The sequence below is a fragment of the Nicotiana sylvestris genome, chromosome 3 (assembly GCF_000393655.2).
Source record: "Nicotiana sylvestris chromosome 3, ASM39365v2, whole genome shotgun sequence".
In the NCBI taxonomy this organism is placed as follows: domain Eukaryota; kingdom Viridiplantae; phylum Streptophyta; class Magnoliopsida; order Solanales; family Solanaceae; genus Nicotiana; species Nicotiana sylvestris.
In genome coordinates, this window is record NC_091059.1 from 218,202,547 (window position 1) to 218,224,925 (window position 22,379).

The 22,379-nt window shown below is 32.5% G+C and overlaps 1 protein-coding gene across 12 annotated transcripts; it reads left to right on the forward strand.

Annotated features, from left to right (window-relative positions):
• Positions 1-6,142: 6,142 nt before the first annotated feature.
• LOC104219802 (3-isopropylmalate dehydratase small subunit 1-like) lies at positions 6,143-13,838 on the forward strand. 12 transcript variants are annotated; one of them, XR_011406366.1, is made up of 6 exons: positions 6,143-7,030; positions 10,587-10,784; positions 11,187-11,280; positions 11,391-11,808; positions 12,991-13,073; positions 13,492-13,838. XR_011406366.1 is itself a non-coding variant. In XM_009770542.2 (2 exons), the coding sequence occupies exon 1, from the start codon at positions 6,242-6,244 to the stop codon at positions 7,016-7,018; it is 777 nt and encodes a 258-aa protein (XP_009768844.2). In that variant the 5' UTR covers positions 6,143-6,241; the 3' UTR covers positions 7,019-7,030; positions 12,991-13,838. The 12 variants fall into 12 exon arrangements, 2 of the variants coding, with proteins under 2 accessions (XP_009768844.2, XP_009768842.2); XR_011406367.1 differs by having other exon boundaries at positions 13,763-13,838; XR_011406364.1 differs by having other exon boundaries at positions 11,391-11,463; positions 11,695-11,808; positions 12,991-13,838.
• The last annotated feature ends 8,541 nt before the right edge of the window (positions 13,839-22,379 follow it).

Below are 22,379 nucleotides of genomic sequence, written 5' to 3' on the forward strand. Positions count from 1 at the left end.
TAAGAAAAAATAAAGACTTTTAGAATTTGTGGTCCTAAACAATTCAAAAAGGGGCCCAAAGTATTTGTGTGGTTATAAATGTTTCTCATTAAGGATAGAATTGTAAGTTTAAGCTAAATTGTTTCCAAATTTTGAAAGGGGTTATTCTTTTTGGAACTGATCAAAAAGTAAATAGGTTCACATAAACTGGAACGGAGGGAGTACTACTTAACACATCTATACTATATTAAAAGCACGAAGACCCTTAGCGAATTGTTGTTCGTCTTTTTTACCCTCCGTAAATGCACTTTATAATGGATAAAATTGTAAACACAAATAAATAAATTTAAAAAAGAAGAAAAAAAATTAAGAATAAGAGAAGAAGAAGGAAAGTCAAACTTTTAGGTAAAGTTTTCGTAGGTTAAAAAGGGAAAAAGAATAAGACAATAAGTAGGAGATCCATTATTTAATATCACTATTTAATATGTTATTAAAGAGGTCAAATTCGATTAATTGCTACGGATCTAAAAGATGTTCGTAATTTCGTAAGCACCTATAATGATTTTTCCAGCTGCATATAAGACCTAATCTCATTGCTAAAATTCTACATTTGTCTCTCCAAGATAGAGCCTATTTGGCCAAATTCTCAAGTTTATTTATTTATTTTAGTTGTTTTATAATTTCTATAATATATTTTTATTGATTAAAGAAATAGAATAATTTACATTTTGATTGTGATAAGAAAGAAAAATGTCTATTATCAGTTAGATGATCCTATATGTGTTTTTTTAGAATGAATTTAAGAATTTATATTTCTCAAGAAGATTTTAGAAAAAAAATTTAAATTTTCAAAAGTTTATGTGTTCTCGATGAAAGTAAAAAATAATCATGACAACTTCTAATATTCATAAATGTTAAGTTAAATATTGACTAAGATGATTGAGAACTTCAATATTATTATTGTTTCTCATTTATTGAATTGTTGAACAAAATCAACTATCATCATTTTTCAGGAACTCATATTTTTTTCTTACACTTTTTTTAATAACTCAAATGTAATTAGTTAATATATATTTATGCAATTTAAAAAATATATGTATTCACTGAGACGAGATACACGTGCAATGCGCGTACTGTAGGACTAACACTATATTAAAAGCACGAAGACCCTTAGCGAAATGTCGTTCGCCTTTTTTATCCTTCAAAAATAAACTTTACATTGGACAATAATGTAATTTAAGTTAATTTCTTAATATTTAGGACTTTAAAATTAGCTAAAATTTTGATTATTAAATTTTCCTTATTTGAACTTCAAATAAACTCCTAATATTTAGGTTACATATATATGTTTCTTATTTTAACTGTCTAAATTAATATAACTTCTCTCCTACAGGTACATTAGATATTTACCAATAAAAATAGATCTATCTTAAGACTTTAATTATTGAAGTTGACTAGGAAAATTCTAAACCAAACTTAAAGGCACATCAGTAAGAAATATCTTTAAGTAAATTTACAAACGATATGTCAATATTTGAAAATAATAATAGTTTGTAGTGGTAAAGAATACTACAATATATTTTAAGTTTTTTTTTTAACGTATTGTAATATTTACATGTATCAAATCAAAAGCTCAATTAGAATATTGGATAAGTGAAGGGTATGTAAGATGCTCTAATTTATATATTGAAATTAACAACAATAAATTGTATTGTAATTATTTTATCCATTTAAAATATTTTCTTATTCTTTAAGATACATGATACAATTTTATCCAGCACAAAATTTATTTTTAAAGAGTAACGATTAAAATTTTGCAAAAATTATTTTTAATGAAACTTCAACACGAAATATTTTTGATCGATTTTTTTATCCTTTAAACATATATTTCTCCTTGGAATAAATATTATTTAATTATATTTTAATACTTTAGGGCTTTGAAATCAACTAAAACTTTGCTTATTAATCTTTGTTTATTTTTTAAGAAACACTAATTTTTACTCTTTTTGGCCACTGAGCACGAAGTTTAAGAAAGAAGAAAAACTTTTAAAATTTATGATCTAAAATAAGACGCAAATATTTATGCAGCTACAAATTATCTCCTTAAGAGTAAATTAGAAAATTTAAAATTAAATAATCTATCTATATTTATCTATATCTATACTATATTAAAAGCACGAAGGCCCTTAGCGAAATGTCATTCGCCTTTTTTACCCTTTAAAAATTAATTTTGCACTAGACAAAATAGTCATTTAACTCATTTTCCTAATATTTAGGACTTGAAAATTAATTACTATATTTTAAGTATTAAATCATTCCTTATTTAAATTGGGTCGAAAATCCTAAAATTTAGGACTTTAAAATCAATTTAACTTTTACCTTATATTAATCACTTAAAAAAAACACCAACGTTTCCTTTCATTAACAAGAGATATATTACCTATTATATATTTTCTTAATTCTACAATATCAGTAAAATACTACTACAAATGAATTAATATTTTCCTAGAATAGACTATTGGAACTTAAAACTAGCGGGTTATTTTTGTCTCAATTATAAATAAACAAAAACTATAGTCCTTGGAGTATGTGTCAAGTAGTATAAGAAATAATTTATTGAATAGTCAATTAATTATTTCTTAATATTTAACAGTTAAATCAATTAAAATTTTACGCATTAAAATCTTTCTTATTTGAATTATGCAGAAAGTTCTACCATTTACAACTTTAAAACTGTTTAGAGTTTACTTTATACAAATCTATGTTTAGGAGTTTAAAATTAATTAAAATTTTACTTATTAATTTTTTTCTTATTTAAATTATGTAAAAAGTCCAAAACCTTTAAAAATATTAAGAGTTATTTTATGTAAATCTTACACTTAAAAACTTATACTATATTAAAAGCACAAAGGCCCTTGGCGAAATGTGTTCGTCTTTTTTACCCTTTTAAAATTAGAGTTCACCCTAGACAAAAAAGTTATTTAATTATCTCCATAAGATTTAGGACCTTTAAATTAACTAATTTTTTTTAAGAATTTAAAATAAACTATATAACCATATTCTATTTACCAACGCCATATCTTTTAGAAAAGATAATTACCTTCGTTGTCTTTTAATTTTGATACAAAGTTAGAAAAATTCTAAGTCTATATGAACGAATACTATGTATCTTGATTACAAAAAACAAATATTACCACCATGTAAGAAATAGACATATAGATTTCAAGGGGGAAAAAAAACTCAATCCGAGAAAAAAATCAGAACATATTTTAAATCTTTAAATCTCTTTGTTATATAAAAATAATTTATTTTCTACATAAAATATTTATTTTAGAATGTTGACAAATTAAATTAGGTTTTATTTATTATTCTTCATGGAAATGGAAAACTAATTATACTTACTTATAATCTATAGTCGTAATAAATATTGTTTACTAAACCTTCCTCTACATTAGAAAAATCAATTCTTTAAATATATAATTCTCTACTATATACCACGTATTTTTTATATTTGGAAAGTTTTTTAAATTTGTAATCTTTTGTTATAAAAAATAGCTTACCTTCAATTTTCTACATAAAATATTTGTGTTAGAATCTTGAAGATAAATTAATTGTGAAAAAGTTACCATTTATTTTAAAGCTTCATTATTTTTTGTATTCATTATTTGATAATTAATAAAAAAATGTTATTATTTCCTTGTAGGGTGATTTTAGGAATGCACTATATCTCCTTTTCAAAAATTTAAGTTATTATTCAATTTTTCAAGCTTTTAATATTTTTAAGAAAAATAATAACTATTTAATTAATATTATTGGATGAAGATCTAAGAAAATTTATTTAAAGAACAACTTCCTGAAGACTGGCCTAATTAGGTGACTGAAGTTTTATGAAAAATTACATTATTTAGTAGATATATTTGGGAATGTAGTGACGCATCTACCGAATAAACAATCAAATTAAATATTTATATCCAGTAGTTAAAGTTTATAATATTTTGATGAAATAAAAATTTTGACAAATTGTGACGTAATATAATACTATCATTGGTCTAATTGATAGTCGAAATTTGTATTACTTGTATTCCAAAGAGATGTTAGACGAGATACAACAGCATGACATATTTATTTCTTATTTCACAAGATATTATATTATATAACTAATTCAACTATATTCATCATCTTTGTATGTTAAGAAGATATTGTTTCAATGTATACAATAATTTATTTATTTATTTTATATATTTTATATTGAATGACGTGAAACACACGTGCAACGCACGTACGTTAAAACTAGTACTATATTAAAAGCACGAAGGCCCTTAACGAAATGTCATTCGCCTTTTTACTCTTATAAAACAGAGTTCACACTGGGTAAAATAGTCATTCACTTATTTTCCTAATATTAGAACTTAAAAATTAACTAAATATTTTTCATTAATTCATTCCTTATTTAAACTAAGTACGAAGCCTCAATATACTAGGCATCATATTCTGATATCTTATAACTTAATTTGAGCAACATTCTACACGTGTTATGCAGTTATTATATACTTTAAATAGGAAAAAAATAAAATCTGAGGTCTTTACACGACAAAGAGTTGTGTAATTTCGTGTCCTTTGTCTTTGTATTTTAATCAAGAACAATTTTGCCTCTTAATTTATTTGTCCTTCCCAATGAAACTACTTGTTTATATTTATATATTAAATTCTTTCTATTTAAACTATATAGTAGTATAAAATATTTTGTAGTAGAAAATCAAAATAATTTTAACCGATTAATTTTAGGTGAAGATTTGGAGCATCTTCAATTTTGGTCGTCTTTTTTACCTTTTTAAAATAAATTTCACACCTAAAAAAAAGTCATTGTAATTATTTTTCTCATATTTAAAAATAATCATTTAATTATTTTTCTAATATTTAATCCTCTAAATGCTTCCTTATTTAAATTATATAAAGTATCTAAAATTCAATCAGTCGTTATTTCTCTTGAATTACCTGTTAACAATTAGTCAAACCATCTTGACGTGCATTCAGCTAAAATAAATATATCTATACTATATTAAGAGCATGAAACCCCTATCGAAATGTTGTTCGCTTTTTTTTACCTTTTAAAAGTTAATTTTATACTAGACAAATAGTCATTTAATTATTTTTCTAATACTTAGACTTCAAATTCAACTAAATTTTTCCTTATTAAATTTTTTCCTTATGTGACCAATTTTTATAAATATCCTTTTGGAGTTTACTGTGTGGCCATTAAAGTTGTTTTAATTCTTAGACTCCAGGTATATAATAGTATAGTTTTTCTCCAAATTACTAATAATTGTTTACTTAAAAATATGGTACATCCCTCAGTAATGCATGTTTGCCTTTTTCCTATTAAATTCTTAAGAGTTTTGATTTAATCTTAACTTTAAAATTCTAGAAGTCTGAACTAATATGGTGTTAATTTAGAAATAAATTAAGCCACACCCATACTATGATCAAATACAATTAATTTTTAAACTTAAAATAAACTGATGTATATGAAACTCTCGAAATAACTATAAATTTTTTCTCCAATAATTTTGAAAAATTGACCTCAACATTGTGAACTCTTAAAATTTTAATATTGTTATTAGCAGAGTGCATTCGGAGTGAGTTTAGGATAGTATTAAATTTTATTTGGTATTGGTTGAATGCGCAAAGAAGGGAATTTAGACTTAAATCAATAAGAATCCAGGCAACTTTTTTTACACAAGAAGAGGTTCAGTTGGCTTGTCTATAATTTTGATTAACTTTGAATGAAGAATAATTTTTTTGTTTTTGTATAATGACATTATGAACGTAGAGTTTACAAAGAGATGCTAAATGAGATAAAACAATATCTGCATCTTATATAAATACTATAAAACTAATTACACTAATATTCATTCAGAAAATACTGAATTTAACTATATATTATATCAATGTACTAATATTTATTTTCATCATTTAAACATATTACCTCCATTGCTATTTTTAATAATTTATATGTATTTTATATTGATTAACGTGATACACACGTGTAACGTACGTACATTAAAATTAGTACTTACAAAAAGAGAGGAGAATATGAAATAAATACAGGGTTAGAGAGATTAGGGTTAGCACTTGTCCATTCAAATGGCGGCTCGCCTGCTTTTCTGATCCATAATAATATGGCCCAATATCTAATAAGTACTGCCCACATTTTTAACACACTCCACTCTCAGCAAAATTAGCAATCTCCAAGCTTTCAGCAATGGCGGCTTCATCAACTCTTTCTAGTTCCATCACCACCTTCAAACTATCCCCGTGCCAACCACGCGCTTCCTTTATTATCGCCTCCGTCAAACTCCCTTCAGTTTCCTCCGATAACCCTTTCAATCCTTTAATTTCTCATTTTGGCCCAACTCCCAAAAGCCCCACCATCGCACCCCTCCGTTGTTCCGCCGTCTCCACCACACCGGAAACCACCACCACGACCGCCACAGCATTCCACGGCCTTTGCTACGTCGTCGGGGACAACATCGACACTGACCAAATCATCCCCGCAGAATACCTAACCCTAGTCCCGTCAAACCCAGACGAGTACAAAAAACTCGGGTCCTACGCGCTGTGCGGACTCCCTTCATCGTACCAAACCCGTTTCATCGACCCGGATGAATTCACATCCAAGTACTCCATCATCATAGGCGGCGACAACTTCGGGTGCGGGTCGTCGCGGGAGCACGCGCCGGTTGCTTTAGGAGCTGCGGGCGTGGCGGCGGTGGTGGCGGAGTCGTACGCGAGGATATTCTTCAGGAACTCGGTTGCGACTGGTGAAGTTTATCCGCTTGAATCGGAAGTGAGGATTTGTGAGGAGTGTAAGACGGGTGATGTGGTGACTGTTGAACTAGGAGAGAGTAGGTTGATTAATCATACGACTGGGAAAGAGTATAAATTGAAGCCAATTGGTGATGCTGGTCCTGTCATTGAAGCTGGTGGCATTTTTGCTTATGCAAGAAAGGCTGGAATGATTCCTTCCCGAGATGCTTAGTTTTTCAAAGTGGTAATTGATTCGGTTCAAATATTTTCTTTTAAAGTTTTGTATTGGTGAAAACAAATGATTGCATAATAAATATGGTGTTTGTTGTATGATTTGGAGAAAAAATCAGCACCTTTAAAAAGGTGTCTTGTGTTCTGTTATGCCTATTTCAGTATAATGGATAAACAACATCTGAATTCCAAAATAGTTGGGTTGACTGTATGATCCAAAATAGTTCTGTTATGTCTTAATTCTTTAAAATTAGATTGTTTTTATGTTTACTGTCAGCTCAGCATTGTTGCATCTTTGTCCGAGCTTGAGACGGCTTTGCTTTGTGACATAGGCTGTGTTATGTTTTATCAGAAGAACAAAAGGAAAGATGTAGGCTCTAGGTTGTGTTATAGTGGTTGCTGTATGATTTGGGAAAAAGATTCAGTTATCCTGAAAGGGTATGTTAGTAATGTTTTCTTATGCCTATATCATGAATCATACTTGTAATATGCTTATCATTATGACAATTTGTACTTTGAAGAGACCCGGTGAGCTTTACTTTGCTAGATCTTTCATGTTACTAGAGTTGGCTTCCTGATGATTCTTTGTCACTAGCGTAAAACTCGAAAATCCGGAGTGACTTTGCTATGTGAAAAGCTTGAGTGTTTCTATTTTTCACTCTATGACGCTTGTTTGTTTTATCCAGCGCGATTGTGTGGTGATATATTGTTAGATTAAGTGAGGTCTTCATGATTTGAAATGATATTAGCTCTATCTATGTCTTGTGCTCTTCGGTTTAAAGCTCAACACCACTGTCCGAACATGATCCATGTTAGATCTCTCTGATTCTCGTTGCCTGTAGGTTAAGTTTTGTGAATTAGGATCCCGAAATGGTCGCTAAAACCTGGAATTTGATGTCCTGGCTTGGTAGCTTCAGTTGTAACTTTATACCACTGGATCTTCATTAGTTTTCAGTTAGCAAAGAGCAATAGATAAGGTGTGCCTGTGTTAAGATGAGAAGTTCTGGAATATCCATGACTAACTTGATATGTCCAGGGATTTTTTTTAAAAAAAAAACTCTAGCTGAATAGTTTTGCTTCTGCAAATAGCAAATAATCTGTTAAAATCATGTTATACCAATAGCTGTGACACTGTGACTCCAAAATAATGTACAAACTCATGGCGAAATTATTTCTAAGCTGGGTAATTCTGCTTCTGTCACTTGGTGATTTGCTCATTGGTTGAAATGTTTGAGCATGAGCATTGGGAAAGATGAGGCGTTCAGATTATACATTAGTTTGCAGGAACTGATCAATTCGCCTCTGGTTTATTGAATGCCTCGATTGGTTTGTCTTTGCTAGTTTCTGTTTGATGCTCGTCCCAATTTATTTCGCGTTGAAGTGCTCTCTGATCTTCTCGTCTTAAGAATTGTACACCTGCTGCATTCATAAGCAACTCCCTTGAGCATTTTATTTGTTCCTTAGGATTACACATGAAATAGGTAAGTTTAAGGTGTTTTTTCTGGTTTCTTGTTGAGTCCTGAAGAGCTGTAGCAGCCTGAAATTACTACTATTAATAAGCGGGAATGATGAGCTGCATCCGGTAAAACAAAAGAGCAGCATCCGGTCAGAAAGCGGGTCAGAAGGGTTTAATCATAATTTAATCAAAATACCCAACGTTATAGTTCGAAGCGTGCTGCCAGCTTTCTTCCAGGTTTGACATGTCGTTACCTAGCAAAATTTTGGATTGCTCATGGACTTCCTCTGTGAAATTATTCTCGCTTCTTCTGTTTTGTTTGTGCAAATCTTTGATGATTTTTCAAGTTCCTCCTCTTCTTTGCTCCGTCTTTCTCTTCCAAGTTTTTGCTATTTGGCTCATATACAGTAAAGGTATGATACCACCGTTATTTAGATTTAAGATTCAGTTTATTTTTAATCTGAACAATGTTTGCTTCTCATGTTTGAACTTGGGTTTGCATTAGAAGTGTTTGCGAAATTGCCCGAAAGAAACTACGATTGATCTAAGTTTTTTTAATATGTTGTTTCAACGAATCTTAACTCACACCTTCAAAGTGATTTAAACGTGCGGTTTACCTTTACAAAATTAGTTTTTTGATGTAGTTCTTGTGAACAATTTGATAAACCTATTTCTTCAAAATTTGAACTTTTTGCTTTTTGGATTTTTGTTTTTGGTTGATTCTTGAGGTTCTTTGAAACTGTTGCTTTTGTTAGGTTCTTTCAATTCTGATCTTGAGTAAACATTACTGTAATCTTGAGTGTTGAGAGAATTATTGGCAAAATAATGAGAACTTCTGCTTTTTTAATAGTTTTAGTTACTTTGGGACTGTATATTATGATCTGTGATGTTTTTCCATAAAATGAAAGTGTGTGTTTCAGCTTAGATCTTAATGTGCTTAAGATACTTTTGGCCAATTAGTTCACAAGAAAAATATGCTAGAAGTTCCTTCAGATGCGGATCTTGGCTGAGAAAATTGAGTTTGAATGGCTCTCGAGGTGGCTGACACGAGCCTCTTAGTACAATTACAGGAAATATAATAGCTATGAAATAAGTAGGAGAATCAAAAGAAAGGGTAATGCAACAGAGATAAGTTGGGGATGGGGGGACTTAGGACCTGGTCCTGACTTGTGAGATAAGAACACTATCATCTCTTCCCCTGTATATCCTTCTATTTTTCTCTTCACTTCTCGATTATTCACTGTGAATTATTTCGTTCGTATCTACAGATAGTTTATCTATCTTTGTTCTATTTAAATTTACCGCAAGCTCCCTAAATTTTGGTTGGAGCGTTGGTAATCACAATTTTTGTTGATAACTGTTAGTTTTCAGTTGTTTTGAATATTTTTTGATAGCATCTTTACGTACATGTTAGTAACTATTCTTGATTTGCACAAATCTACTATGTCTTTTTGATAATATTTGGTAATATTCTTGATTTGCACACATCTACTATGTCTTTTTGATAAAATTTGTCATCTGGTACCAACTAATCAGTTCAAAATTAAACACTCTTATCAAAACTTATAGTATCGGCTATTTTTATTTCAGAATCTCTGTTAGGAGACTTGTGCTTTTTGCTACTCTGGAGTGTAATTAGCCACTTCTATTGCCTACTTCGGAAATTTTTTATAAGTGAATTTGTGTTTCAATTGTGAACATACATTGTAGTCTACAGTTACTTTGCATTACTGTAAATAGGTACACCTATTATTTGTTTTTCATATTTCATGGATTTTTGTTTTCATTGTGGAGATAATTACGGATTCGTATTTTCCCATTTAGAAGAACTATATCAGTTGCTCTTCCGTCCTTAGATATTCAGGAGGTTTACAAGTTTCATGCTTTGGTCTGATAAAGGACCGCTTAAAAGATCAAGTTGGCTCTGACATACCTTTTTAAAGGTAGCAACTAAATCAGGCAGAGAAAAAAGAGAGTATGTACATAAAATCTCTCCATGACTAACTTGATATGTCCAGGGATTTTTTTTAAAAAAAAAACTCTAGTTGAATAGTTTTGCTTCTGCAAATAGCAAATCTATATGTTTTGCTGAGTTGCTTCTCTCTATTGTCAGTTTGTCGGAGTTTAAAAGGTAGATTGTGGGGGTGCATGTGTATCGTCTTTTATAATCGAGTTTCCCATAGGTATCGTACTCCAGGAAAGAACAGAAAAGCCAGGTTTGGCATCAAAGGGTTCAATAGAAGTTCCAAGAGTGGTAGTTTTCCTCGGGTAACTACTGAAGTGATCATTTGGTGGTGCCTCATCTTTCTAGGTAAGGGATGAACTTCTCAATTCAGGGTAAATTATAAGAATTTTTATGTGATTACTTTGGTGATGACTTGTAATTAGATAACATATCTTTCTCCTTCTTTGTTTTACTTGAATAGAATGGGAGAAGTTTTTTGGTTCTACTGCTTTTCCCTTCTTCTTTCTTACCAGTAATCTGTTTCGCCTTGCGCTTCTTGAGTTGTATTTGCATTTTTTTCGTCGTTGCTTTCATGATTCTACTGTATTTGTCGCTCTGTTGAGGTTTCTTTTTTGTTCTTTCTTTATTGCTACCCTTTGTTACTCATGGGAGTTTGATGGTCATTTGTTAGTAGTCCCCTTCGTTTGGGGGTTCTTTTGTTGTTTAATCCTGTCAATGTCTTTTTAATATTTGTTCCTCATTTTCAAGGATGTCATTGTCTAGCAGAATTGGATGTCACACTGATAGTAATTTTTGGGTTGTTCTTGTGGAGGAAATTCGCCTTGTGAATCCTTAGAGCCAAGTAAGTATACTTGAAATGTAGTAACTAGGCTTAAAACTATACTCTTTTCCTTTTTGTTTCCAGAGAACAACTTGCAGCAGATTTGTCATTCTCCTTTTACGGATTTTCAGGATCGAATTCTTACTGTTGCTGAATATTGCTGTAAAAGAAATCCAGTTCTACTTATGATGAGTAATCCCTAAAGTATGCCAGCTGATCTTTTTCCAATGTTGCATAATTTTTGCATATTCTCTCATCTTTCATGGTTGGGACAAAGTTCATACACATACTTATCTTCTAATATCTTGTGATAACCAATGTGCTCAAATGCTTTTTATTTTGTGCTTTTAGTTTTACTATCATATTCCTACACAAATAACGCATATATGCACGAATGTGCAAATATTGTATAAATTGTTCATTCTTTTCCTTTAGGTACTGATTTTCCTGCTTTGCTTTGGTTAGTGATACATAAGACATCACTGTTTTTACTTCTGTCATGGAGACTTTAGGACTGCAAGTGTTTATGGAGTCAATGCAATATATGGTGTAAGTTAGTCAAATTTTTATTACATTGAGATGTATGTTCTATGTGTGGTTGAAACATTACATCATTTCTTACAATCCTTCCTCTTAATTTTTTACACTAATGAGTGTCTACTTGACCTTCTATAGGAGGAAGAGTTCAATTTTACATCTCTCTTGCTATTAGAATGTAATATGGGTATGCTGCAATTATGAAAACGAACCTAAGGGATAATAGTTCCTACACGATAGTGCTAATTTGGTGTCTCTTTGTGTTTATTCGTGAACAATTTTAGGATTTTCTCCTCATGGTATTATTTATATTATAAATCAAAGTTTATTGTCTTGGGATTTTTCTCAATCATTTCCATGTGAATCGAGTCCTCTCTCTATTTGACCATGCATGTCTAAATCTGATCTGAAATCGGACAGAAATAATTTGGTTGAGTATTAGAGTTTTGATTTTGAACAATTAGTGAAAGTGTGCAATGAAGTTCAGATAGGACTTCTGTTTGTAATGTGCTCTTTTATCTTTTGGTATTATAAGAATGTTTTTAACTTCTATGTACTACATTAGTTGCATATTGGACTATATGTATGTTGCCACGGGAATAGGTGATGTGCGACATGCCTCAATTTTGTGGTAGGTTCTCTTTCATTGTTCAGAAATATCTAGATTAGTAAGTGCTGAGCAAAATCCAACAGTCTGCAATTAAATACAGTATCAAACTATAAATATTCGTGTGTTTCTCTATTTGTGAGGCAATTCATTTCTATTCTCACTTCTTCTGATATGCTTCAAAACAAAGGGAAAGTTAACAAATTTACTTGGTAAGTATGGATAATGTGAATGGAAATATGGTTTCATCTGGATTACTACTCTTAAGTCTTAATTGCCACTAGATTCGTATAAAATCTAGATTAGTTTAACTTTTCTCCACCTATGAAGGAATGCACCACATTGGTACCGTACTCATCTATAGTACGAAACAGACATATTTTTGATAGTTTTGACATGATCTAGGTCCCCAAACAGTGAGCATCAAGTGTTTGTTAAAATGCTTGTTTATATGTCTCAACTGGACAACGTGCACAAATGACTAAAGAATCTAAAATTGAAAGAATCATCCTGATAAGTTGTAAAATCCTTCAACTCTATTAACTTTCTGCTAACTCTGTCCTACTACATGGTTTTTTATTTTGCAGTAAATTGAAGGCCGCTGAGACTGTCTTTAAATGAAGAATAAGGGGAAAAAACTCAAATTGTAACTGCCTCTGATTCCAATAGGGTAACATGTCACTCCCCCTAATCTTAATCAAGAATGTGAAAATAAAGACACTTCCTTGATCCCCATAAAGATGCATCTTAATCAAATCAAATAGGCTAACGAATACACCATTTGACAGCAAGGAAATGACCAGTCATATATTAAATTATTAGCCTTTGTCTTCAAGACAACTATAAATTGAACTAAAACCATCGATATCTTGTGTCTATTTGCACAAAGCAGATAATTTGTGAATGTTAAGTTTAGTAGAAGCCCTATTTTTTGTTCTCCCATTTGGCCTTTGTCAGTGAGAGTGTGGAACTTAAAAAATAAACATATGATTGTAGAGTTACCATTCTTAGTTGGTATTGTAGTTGAGCTATCCTCTTATTAAGTAACTCTTTTGTAGTTTCTTTGAGTTGTTTCTCCTTTTGTTCAGTATATATCAATCATTTCGGTGAGGCACATGGCATTTTGAAGGAAAATAATAGTGGGAAGTTTTCCCATTTTCTATTCTTCTATACCTTGTCATTGTACATTCGTCAAGAGTCCACATTGTAAAGTGCCGATGAAGTTTTTGCCTTTAGCATCAAGTGGAAGTGGACACTGTTGATATATAAAACTCTGAAATATATAGAGCTAATATATGTTTTATCTATAGTATCGGTTGAGCGTTGATAAGTTAGTAAGAGCGATTTTATTTTCAGCAGACCTTATTGAATGTATGGAAGTCCACAACTGCTGTCAAAGTTTTGCTATCTTGTATAGAAGAGGATGTTTCGAAGATATTATTTTAACATTAGAAGCTATGAAGAGTATCTATTCTGTTTTGGTGGTGTCTTCAATTTCTTATACAGGACATGGAATAGAAAAAACTAATTTCTCACCAATTCCATTATGTGCAGTGGTGCTTTCTTACTTTCAGTTTCCTGTCAATTTTTACGATTAAGGATGTGTCACGACCCCAACCCCAGTCATGATGGCGCCCAACACACTGCTAGGCAAGCCGGACCATTCAATAACATTATCCCAAATTCTTATTCAGATTATAGAAAAATATCACAGAGAATTTACTAAGTCATCACTCTCAAGTGTATAATTAATAATAAAACCTGCGGAAATTCAACTAAAATTCCACACCATAGCCCAATAGAATCCGGTGTCACGAATATGAGCCTCTAATACAGAATATCCATCTATTACAAGTCTGTCTAGGAAAAGTGCGGAATAAAAGATAAAGATAGAGGGGAGAGATCAAGGCTGCGAACGTCATGCATCTACCTCAATACTGCCGGATACTGCTGTTCAGCTAAACAAATCCTTACTCAGCCTGTGGTGTACCTGGATCTGCACGCAAGGTGCAGGGAGTAATGTGAGTACTCCGACCCAGTGAGTAGTAAACATAAATAAAGACTGAGAATAAGAAATCGTGAAAAAATACAAAGTAAACAATAACTGGCAGTTTAGAACAACAAATAGTGAAGCAACAAGTTAATTAAATCAGAGTACCAAATACTGAGACAGGTATAACAGATAAAAACAAATGCATGAGTGCAATGCAATGCATATGATGGTACTCTCTAGTACCCACTGCGGCGTGCAGCCCGAGCCATCCATTTTATTTATCGTCGACGACGCTCACTGGAGGTGTGTACAGACTCTGGAGGGGCTCCTACAACCCAAGCGCAATATCAAGCCATCTCGTGGCATCAAATCTAGGCCCTCGGCCTCATATCAATCTCAGTATAATCACCCAGGCTCTCGGCCTCAATATCAATATAACACTGATGCGGCGCGCAGCCCGATCCATGCTCAGTCCAGAAATCATCATAAGCCCCTTGGACATTTGTAAAACAGTAGTTCTCAGCCCGAAATATCATTTAAGTTTTCAAATCTTAGAAAGATGGCTGAGTTTGCAAAACAGTATTTAAAACCTTGGACTGAGGTCAAATGATATGCAAAATATGCGAAAGTAGTGATGTCAATCCCTGAAGGATTCAAATAATTGGCAAGAAGCCTACAATTGGAAACATGACTGAGGATATAAATTCTTTAACAAAATAAGTGAGGAAAACCAGTCAAAAATCCCCTAAGGGTTCTACAGGTCGGCACAAGGCCCCAAGCATGGCAACAAGCCCAATTCACAATAATAAAGTATACGTCTCAACCAAAAATGTAGTAAAATATCTCTCGGGACAGACCAAGTCACAATCCCTAACGGTGCTCTACCCAACGCCCGTTATCCGGTGTGCAAGTCACCTCAATATAGCGTTACGATGTGAAATTTCGGGGTTTCAAACCCTCAGAACATCATTTACAACCATTACTCACCTCGAACTGGCTAATTCTCTAGCTCACGACGCCTTTGCCCCTTGAATTGGCCTCCACGCGCGTCGAATCTATCCAAAATCAGAACGAATACGTCACAATATGCTAAGGGAACAAAGCTCAAGCGAAAACATTCGAAAAATATCAAAAATCTCGAACAGAATCCTTAGCAAAACCCGAGCCTCGGGCCCACGTCTCGGAATCGGGTAAAATTTACATTTTCAGAATCCTCATACCCTCACGAGTCTAACCGTGCCAAAATTATCCAACTCCGATACCATTTGGTCCTTCAAATCATCATTTTACATTTTTGAAAGGTTCCACAATTTTCTTCCCAAATTCCATCTCAAATCAGGAATTAAATGATGAATTCAGTGATAGATTCATGTACTTTAACCAAATCTGAGTTAGAATCACTTACCCCGACCAATTTCTTGAAAAACCTTCGAAAAATCGCCAAAATCCGAGCTCTCTAGGTCAAAATATCAAATAAAACCCAAAACCTCGTATTTATAGAGTACCCCTCGGATTACGACACCGCTTACCGCACAAAAATGACCGCGGTCCGTGTAAAATCAGCGGGGTCCGCGCAGAAACGTCCGCGGCCTTGCTCTACAGGGACAGGCTTTAGTATTTTGGCCATAACTTTCGCTACAGATGTCCAAATTACGATATCGTTACCTTTCTGGAAACTAGACACGAAGGGCTACAACCTTTGTTTTTGAATCACCTCAAAATTCCTTGTGGATCAAAAGATATGAGCTTCCGAAGTAGGACCAGCAACCTGCAGTCTTGAGTGACCGCGGCCGCGGCCACTGTGACGCGTTCAGCGCTAGGCCAGCGTGCCTAGTGCGAAAAAGAGCGCGGTCCGCACCACAACTACTGCCCCCTCCATTTTCTAAGTTTCGGGGTGTCCATACTCGCTCAAAACGCACCCGAAACACACCCGAGGCCCCCAGGACCTCAACTAAAAGCACCAACGCATCCTAAACATTATTCAACCTCGTTTCAATCATCAAAACACCTCGACTAACACCAAAAATCATCAAATCACATCGAATTCAAGCCTATGAATCTCAAGAACTATCAAATTCCATTTTTGATCAAAAACCCAACCAAACCACGTTCGAATGACCTCAAATTTTGCAGACAAGTTCAAAATGACATAACGAAGCTACAGAAACTCTCGGAATTCCATTCTGACCCTCGGATCAAAATCTCACCTATCAACCGAAATTCGCCAAAATACTAACTTCGCCAATTCACGCCTAATTCTATACCGTACCTCCAAAACCACTTCCGATCACTCTCCTAAGTCACAAATCACCTCCCGAAGCTAACTGAACCATCGGAACTCACATCCGAACCCTTTAACCCATAAGTCAATATCCGGTTGACTTTTCCAACTTAAGCCTTCTTAAAAGAGACTAAGTGTCTTATTTTTTATTAAAACCAATCCGATTTAACTCTAACACACTGAATACCGATAACGAAACATGAAAAAACATAAAATGGGGGAAACGGGGTGATAACTTACGTGTCGACGGGTCGGGTCGTCAAAGGATGGCTAAAAATTTGACTTGTGTGGGAGCTTCTTACCAAGCCAACCGAAATACTTAAAAATATTAGTATATAATAGTGGTTAACTGGATTGCACAGTTAGGAACGAATTGAAATTCGGTTTCCAAAAAAAATTGTTTTTATTGTAAAGCTTCAGTCTTCCAAGTGAAGTAGTCGAAACTTCAAAACTTTTTCAGCCGAGAGGAAAAAGCGTAAATAATTGTCCGAAATCTACAAGCATTCTCTTCTTTACCTTTAATATTAGAAAGATGCATATGCCACTAATGTAAGATTTAATGTTTAGCATGGTGAAATGAGAATTTTTTAAGTCATTCATACTTTTACGCCCATAGTGTAAGATTTATTTAGTGTTTAGTATGGTGAAATAAGGAATTTTTAAGTCATTGGCGTTTGTTGTTGTTTCTCTTTTAATCAACTTAATGATTTTGTGATTGTCCGATTACCTAACTTCTACTGTATTGTGTGATTTTTAGTTCTTTTCTTTTGGTATATATTCCCTTGCTTGTAAACATTAGGTCCTGTATTGTTTACCGCTTAAGAGCGTGGAAGAAGTCATGGTGAGAGGTCTAAAATAAAATTGTTAAATTGATGTGGCTGTTTTTTAAAACATATTTGCCTTTGTTCTTGATATACGGTGACTTTGCTAGATTTCATATTGTTGAAGTTATTTTAGAAGGTAATAGAATGTAGGGAAATTTTCGTTCCTATACCGTATAGGAAACTATATTACCAAATATGTTCATAGTTTGCATATTACCCTTCATGCTAATAGTATTTCTACAAAATATAGACTATGCATTAAATAAGGAATCATTGTAGCTGTAGGCTTCCTTATTTAGGCACGCTAAAATTGGGGGATTAAATATTCTTCCAAATCTTCCAAACGCAAATCACGCACATTAATCTTCTTCGTCAGTTTCGTCTCAAATTTAGCGTCTCTACATCAAATGCAATTATTCTTCTACAATTCAAAAACGAATTGATTATTCTTCTACAATTCACAAATCAAAAACGACTAAATCTTCTACAATTCTTCTACATCAGACGCAATTATGTCCAAATTTCAGTAATACAAAGCAAAGGAAAAGAGAGCAGCAATTCTACCATTAACAACCATTAAAAAGCTTTGAAGCTTTGAATTCAAATTTGGGTTTTCAAAAATCATTATTTGTTTGGATTGGGTGTTGTTGCAAATAATTGGGAATATGGTTTAGAGTTTATATCTCAATTTTGAGGGGTTTTGGTGAAGATTAGACTTGGTTTTGGCTGAATTTCGGATTGAAACTCGAAGAAGAAGAAGACATGACATACATTATATTGCAGAAATTGCAGAAAAATTATAGAAAAATTGTATTATGTTGTTTATTTATTTTTCTTTTATTCATTTAACTATTGTATGAAAGTTGAACAACATTGTATAAAAATTATATTTAAGTGGTATTATATTGTAGTTGTATATAACTTAGTAGAAATAATGTACGAAAATTGTAGATAATTTGTAGATAAGTTGTATAATATATAATTAGTTGTATGAAAATTATTTTTAGTATGTATAAATCAGATACAAAATATACAAAAGACATATTGTATAAATTTTGTATAAAATTTGTATGTAAGTTTTATGTTATTGTAGTTGTATTTCACTGGGTGGAAATAATGTGTGAAAATTATAGAAAATTGTAGATAAGTTGTATTCCTCTATAACGGGAGATGTTGGCATACCAAGTAACTTTAGTGTTCCAGACGAACATGCATGAAAATAAAGATAAATTATGTTATGAAGAGTTTGTAGATATTTTGTAGAAACATTGAAATTCTGTATTCTCATATTAATTTTTCAAATGATATGTAGTTTTGTTGTAGATTAAATGTAGAAAACAAGCCATTGTGAGTCTTATTTGATTCAATCCTCACAAATTCACGTCTCTTTGAATACAATACAACCATACTTTCTTGAATTTAAAGGTATAACAATATATATAAATTAAAAAATATCTTCTCCTCTGCACAAGTTAGCTCCAAAACAGACGAAGTGGAATAACAAGCTCCCATCAAAACTTTTAACACAACACAAAAGCTCAAAAATAAATAAAAAACAGTCTACAATTTTTCTACAATTTATCTACAATATAATGTATGTCATGTCTTCTTCTTCTTCTTTTTCGACGAGTTTCAATCTGAAATTCAGCCAAAACCAAGTCTAATCTTCACCAAAACCCCTCAAAATTGAGATATAAACTCCAAACCATATTCCCAATTATTTCCAACAACACCCAATCCAAATAAATAATTATCTTTGAAATCCCTAATTTGAATTCAAGACTTTAAAGCTTTTTAATGGCTGTCAATGGTGGAATGACTGTCAATGGTGTATTTTTGAAAACCCAAATTTGAATTCAAAACTCGGCTTCTTCTGTTTTGTTTGTGCAAATCTTTGATGATTTTTCAAGTTCCTCCTCTTCTTTGCTCCGTCTTTCTCTTCCAAGTTTTTGCTATTTGGCTCATATACAGTAAAGGTATGATACCACCGTTATTTAGATTTAAGATTCAGTTTATTTTTAATCTGAACAATGTTTGCTTCTCATGTTTGAACTTGGGTTTGCATTAGAAGTGTTTGCGAAATTGCCCGAAAGAAATTACGATTGATCTAAGTTTTTTTAATATGTTGTTTCAACGAATCTTAACTCACACCTTCAAAGTGATTTAAACGTGTGGTTTACCTTTACAAAATTAGTTTTTTGATGTAGTTCTTGTGAACAATTTGATAAACCTATTTCTTCAAAATTTGAACTTTTTGCTTTTTGGATCTTTGTTTTTGGTTGATTCTTGAGGTTCTTTGAAACTGTTATTTTTGTTAGGTTCTTTCAATTCTGATCTTGAGTAAGCATTACTGTAATCTTGAGTGTTGAGAGAATTATTGGCAAAATAATGAGAACTTCTGCTTTTTTAATAGTTTTAGTTACTTTGGGACTGTATATCTTTAATTGCTGCTCTCTTTTCCTTCCCTCTTATATTACTGAAGGAACCGAAATCATAACCATCAAAAGTTATTGTTGTGTATGAACTTTGAAGATTTGACTTTAATTTTGACTGGTTGTAGAAGAAAAAACCTTTTTGGACGTTAATGGTAGAGGGTCTCAATTGTTTTTCTGGTTTTAGCAGAGGGAATAATGGTTTGAAACGTAAGTGTGTGGTGATACGTGGGTGAGGGTGTGAGGTTGGGAGAGAGAAACGGGGGGGGGGTGGATTTGGAGGAATATACAGTACCATAAATTTAGGAGCGATATAAGGTATAATTATTGTACAGTTAAAACACCTTATGGTATAGAATTGGTAATTAGGTATACTAAATATAATTATATCAAACCTTAAACATTGAGGGTAATATAGTTTTCTATATGACATAAAAATGTAAAAATTCCTAGAATGTAAGAGCGGTAAGAATACTCTATTCATGTTGGGCCCGTGCTTTTGCACGGGCTACACCTTACTAGTATAATAGCTATGAAATAAGTAGGAGAATCAAAAGAAAGGGTAATGCAACAGACATAAGTTGGGGGTGGGGGGACTTAGGACCTGGTCCTGACTTGTGAGATAAGAACACTATCATCTCTTCCCCTGTATATCCTTCTATTTTTCTGTTCACTTCTCGATTATTCACTGTGAATTATTTCGTTCGTATCTACAGATAGTTTATCTATCTTTGTTCTATTTAAATTTACCGCAAGCTCCCTAAATTTTGGTTGGAGCGTTGGTAATCACAAATTTGGTTGATAACTGTTAGTTTTCAGTTGTTTTGAATATTTTTTGATAGCATCTTTACGTACATGTTAGTAACTATTCTTGATTTGCACAAATCTACTATGTCTTTTTGATAATATTTGGTAATATTCTTGATTTGCACATATCTACTATGTCTTTTTGATAAAATTTGTCATCTGGTACCAACTAATCAGTTCAAAATTAAACACTCTTATCAAAACTTATAGTATCGGCTATTTTTATTTCAGAATCTCTGTTAGCTTGTTTGAGATGAATACTCTCGTTGAATCCCGAAGTTGTCCATATTGGAAATCAATTTCTCATTTCAATCAGAATCAAATTACTTTGAAGATAGTTCATACATAAAAGTGGTTGATCAAATAAGTGAAGTGGTATTAGCAACTTTGAAAAATTATTTTAACTTTTCTCATGGAGTTGATCCTTTGGAAAACCTGCAATTGGATCCTCCTCAAGGACATTAATAGTTCCTTCTACGTCGTCTTTTAACTTTATTAGTTGATTCTAATCTTCTAAAATACATAGTTGAACCTATAAATTTGTATAAATGTGAATAGAATTTGTGAACTTTACTAGCAACACAAAAAATTACACGAGATTCCATTAGATTGAGTACATATGTGGATAATTATCTTGCCTCGGACAACTTTACCTGAGTACACAATTTTTTCTTCACTGGTCTTACTGCATCTTCTCTGTAATTTTTTTTAGGTAGTTCATTTTCTCATTTCTAGCAGCTATTATATTCTAAGGTTTTGTTTAATGAATTTTTATCAGATTTCATTGGTATTTTTCTGCTTTCGAGCAGCTACTCTTATTTGGAGATTCATGTTGTTCCTTTGCTTCTTGTCGATGTGTCCTACTGACCATCTTTTTTTGGGTCTTCCTCACCATGCTATTAGTTTCTCTTCGGTATTCCTTACCCTTCATATATGATTGTCACTATCTCTATATATGTTTATGTGTGTGCTTTTGTTGAATTCTAAGTTGGCATTTCTGGCTCACAAATATAAATTTATAAATTGGGATAAGTTTTTTTGGGTGATTGGTGCTCATCCTTTTAGGTGTTTGGCTTGAATTTTTATTTCCCCTTATGAGTGGACACATCATCTCTAAGTCGAATGTTAGATGGCTAAGAAAGGAAAGTGAGTCGTGATGATAGGGGAATCCTACATCCTTTTGATGTATCTCATCAATTCCCTTCATGTAATGCTGGAGACATCGACACCAATTTATTTTTGTGTTAATACCGTTGTTAAACTGTCACACCTCCTTTTTGCGCGCCCAGCCCCGAAGGGTAAAATGCGCGAGGGAGTTTTTCCAATTTAAGTGACAATATTCGAAATGAGATTATTTATTTAATTCAGAGTCGCCACTTGGGAAAGGTTTGGCTTTTGGTGTCCCAAGTCACCAGTTTATCTTGAATCCCAAATCGAGGAAATTTTCGACTTTCCAAATGAAGTATGCAAACCAGAAATTCTAAGTAAGGAATTCTGTTGACCCAAGGGAAGGTGTTAGGCACCCTCGAATCCCGTGGTTCTAGCACGGTCGCTTAAATTATTATAATAGCTAAATATCTGATTTAAATACATGTTGTGACTTATGTGCTTTTATTAAGTTTAAACCGCTTTTATTATT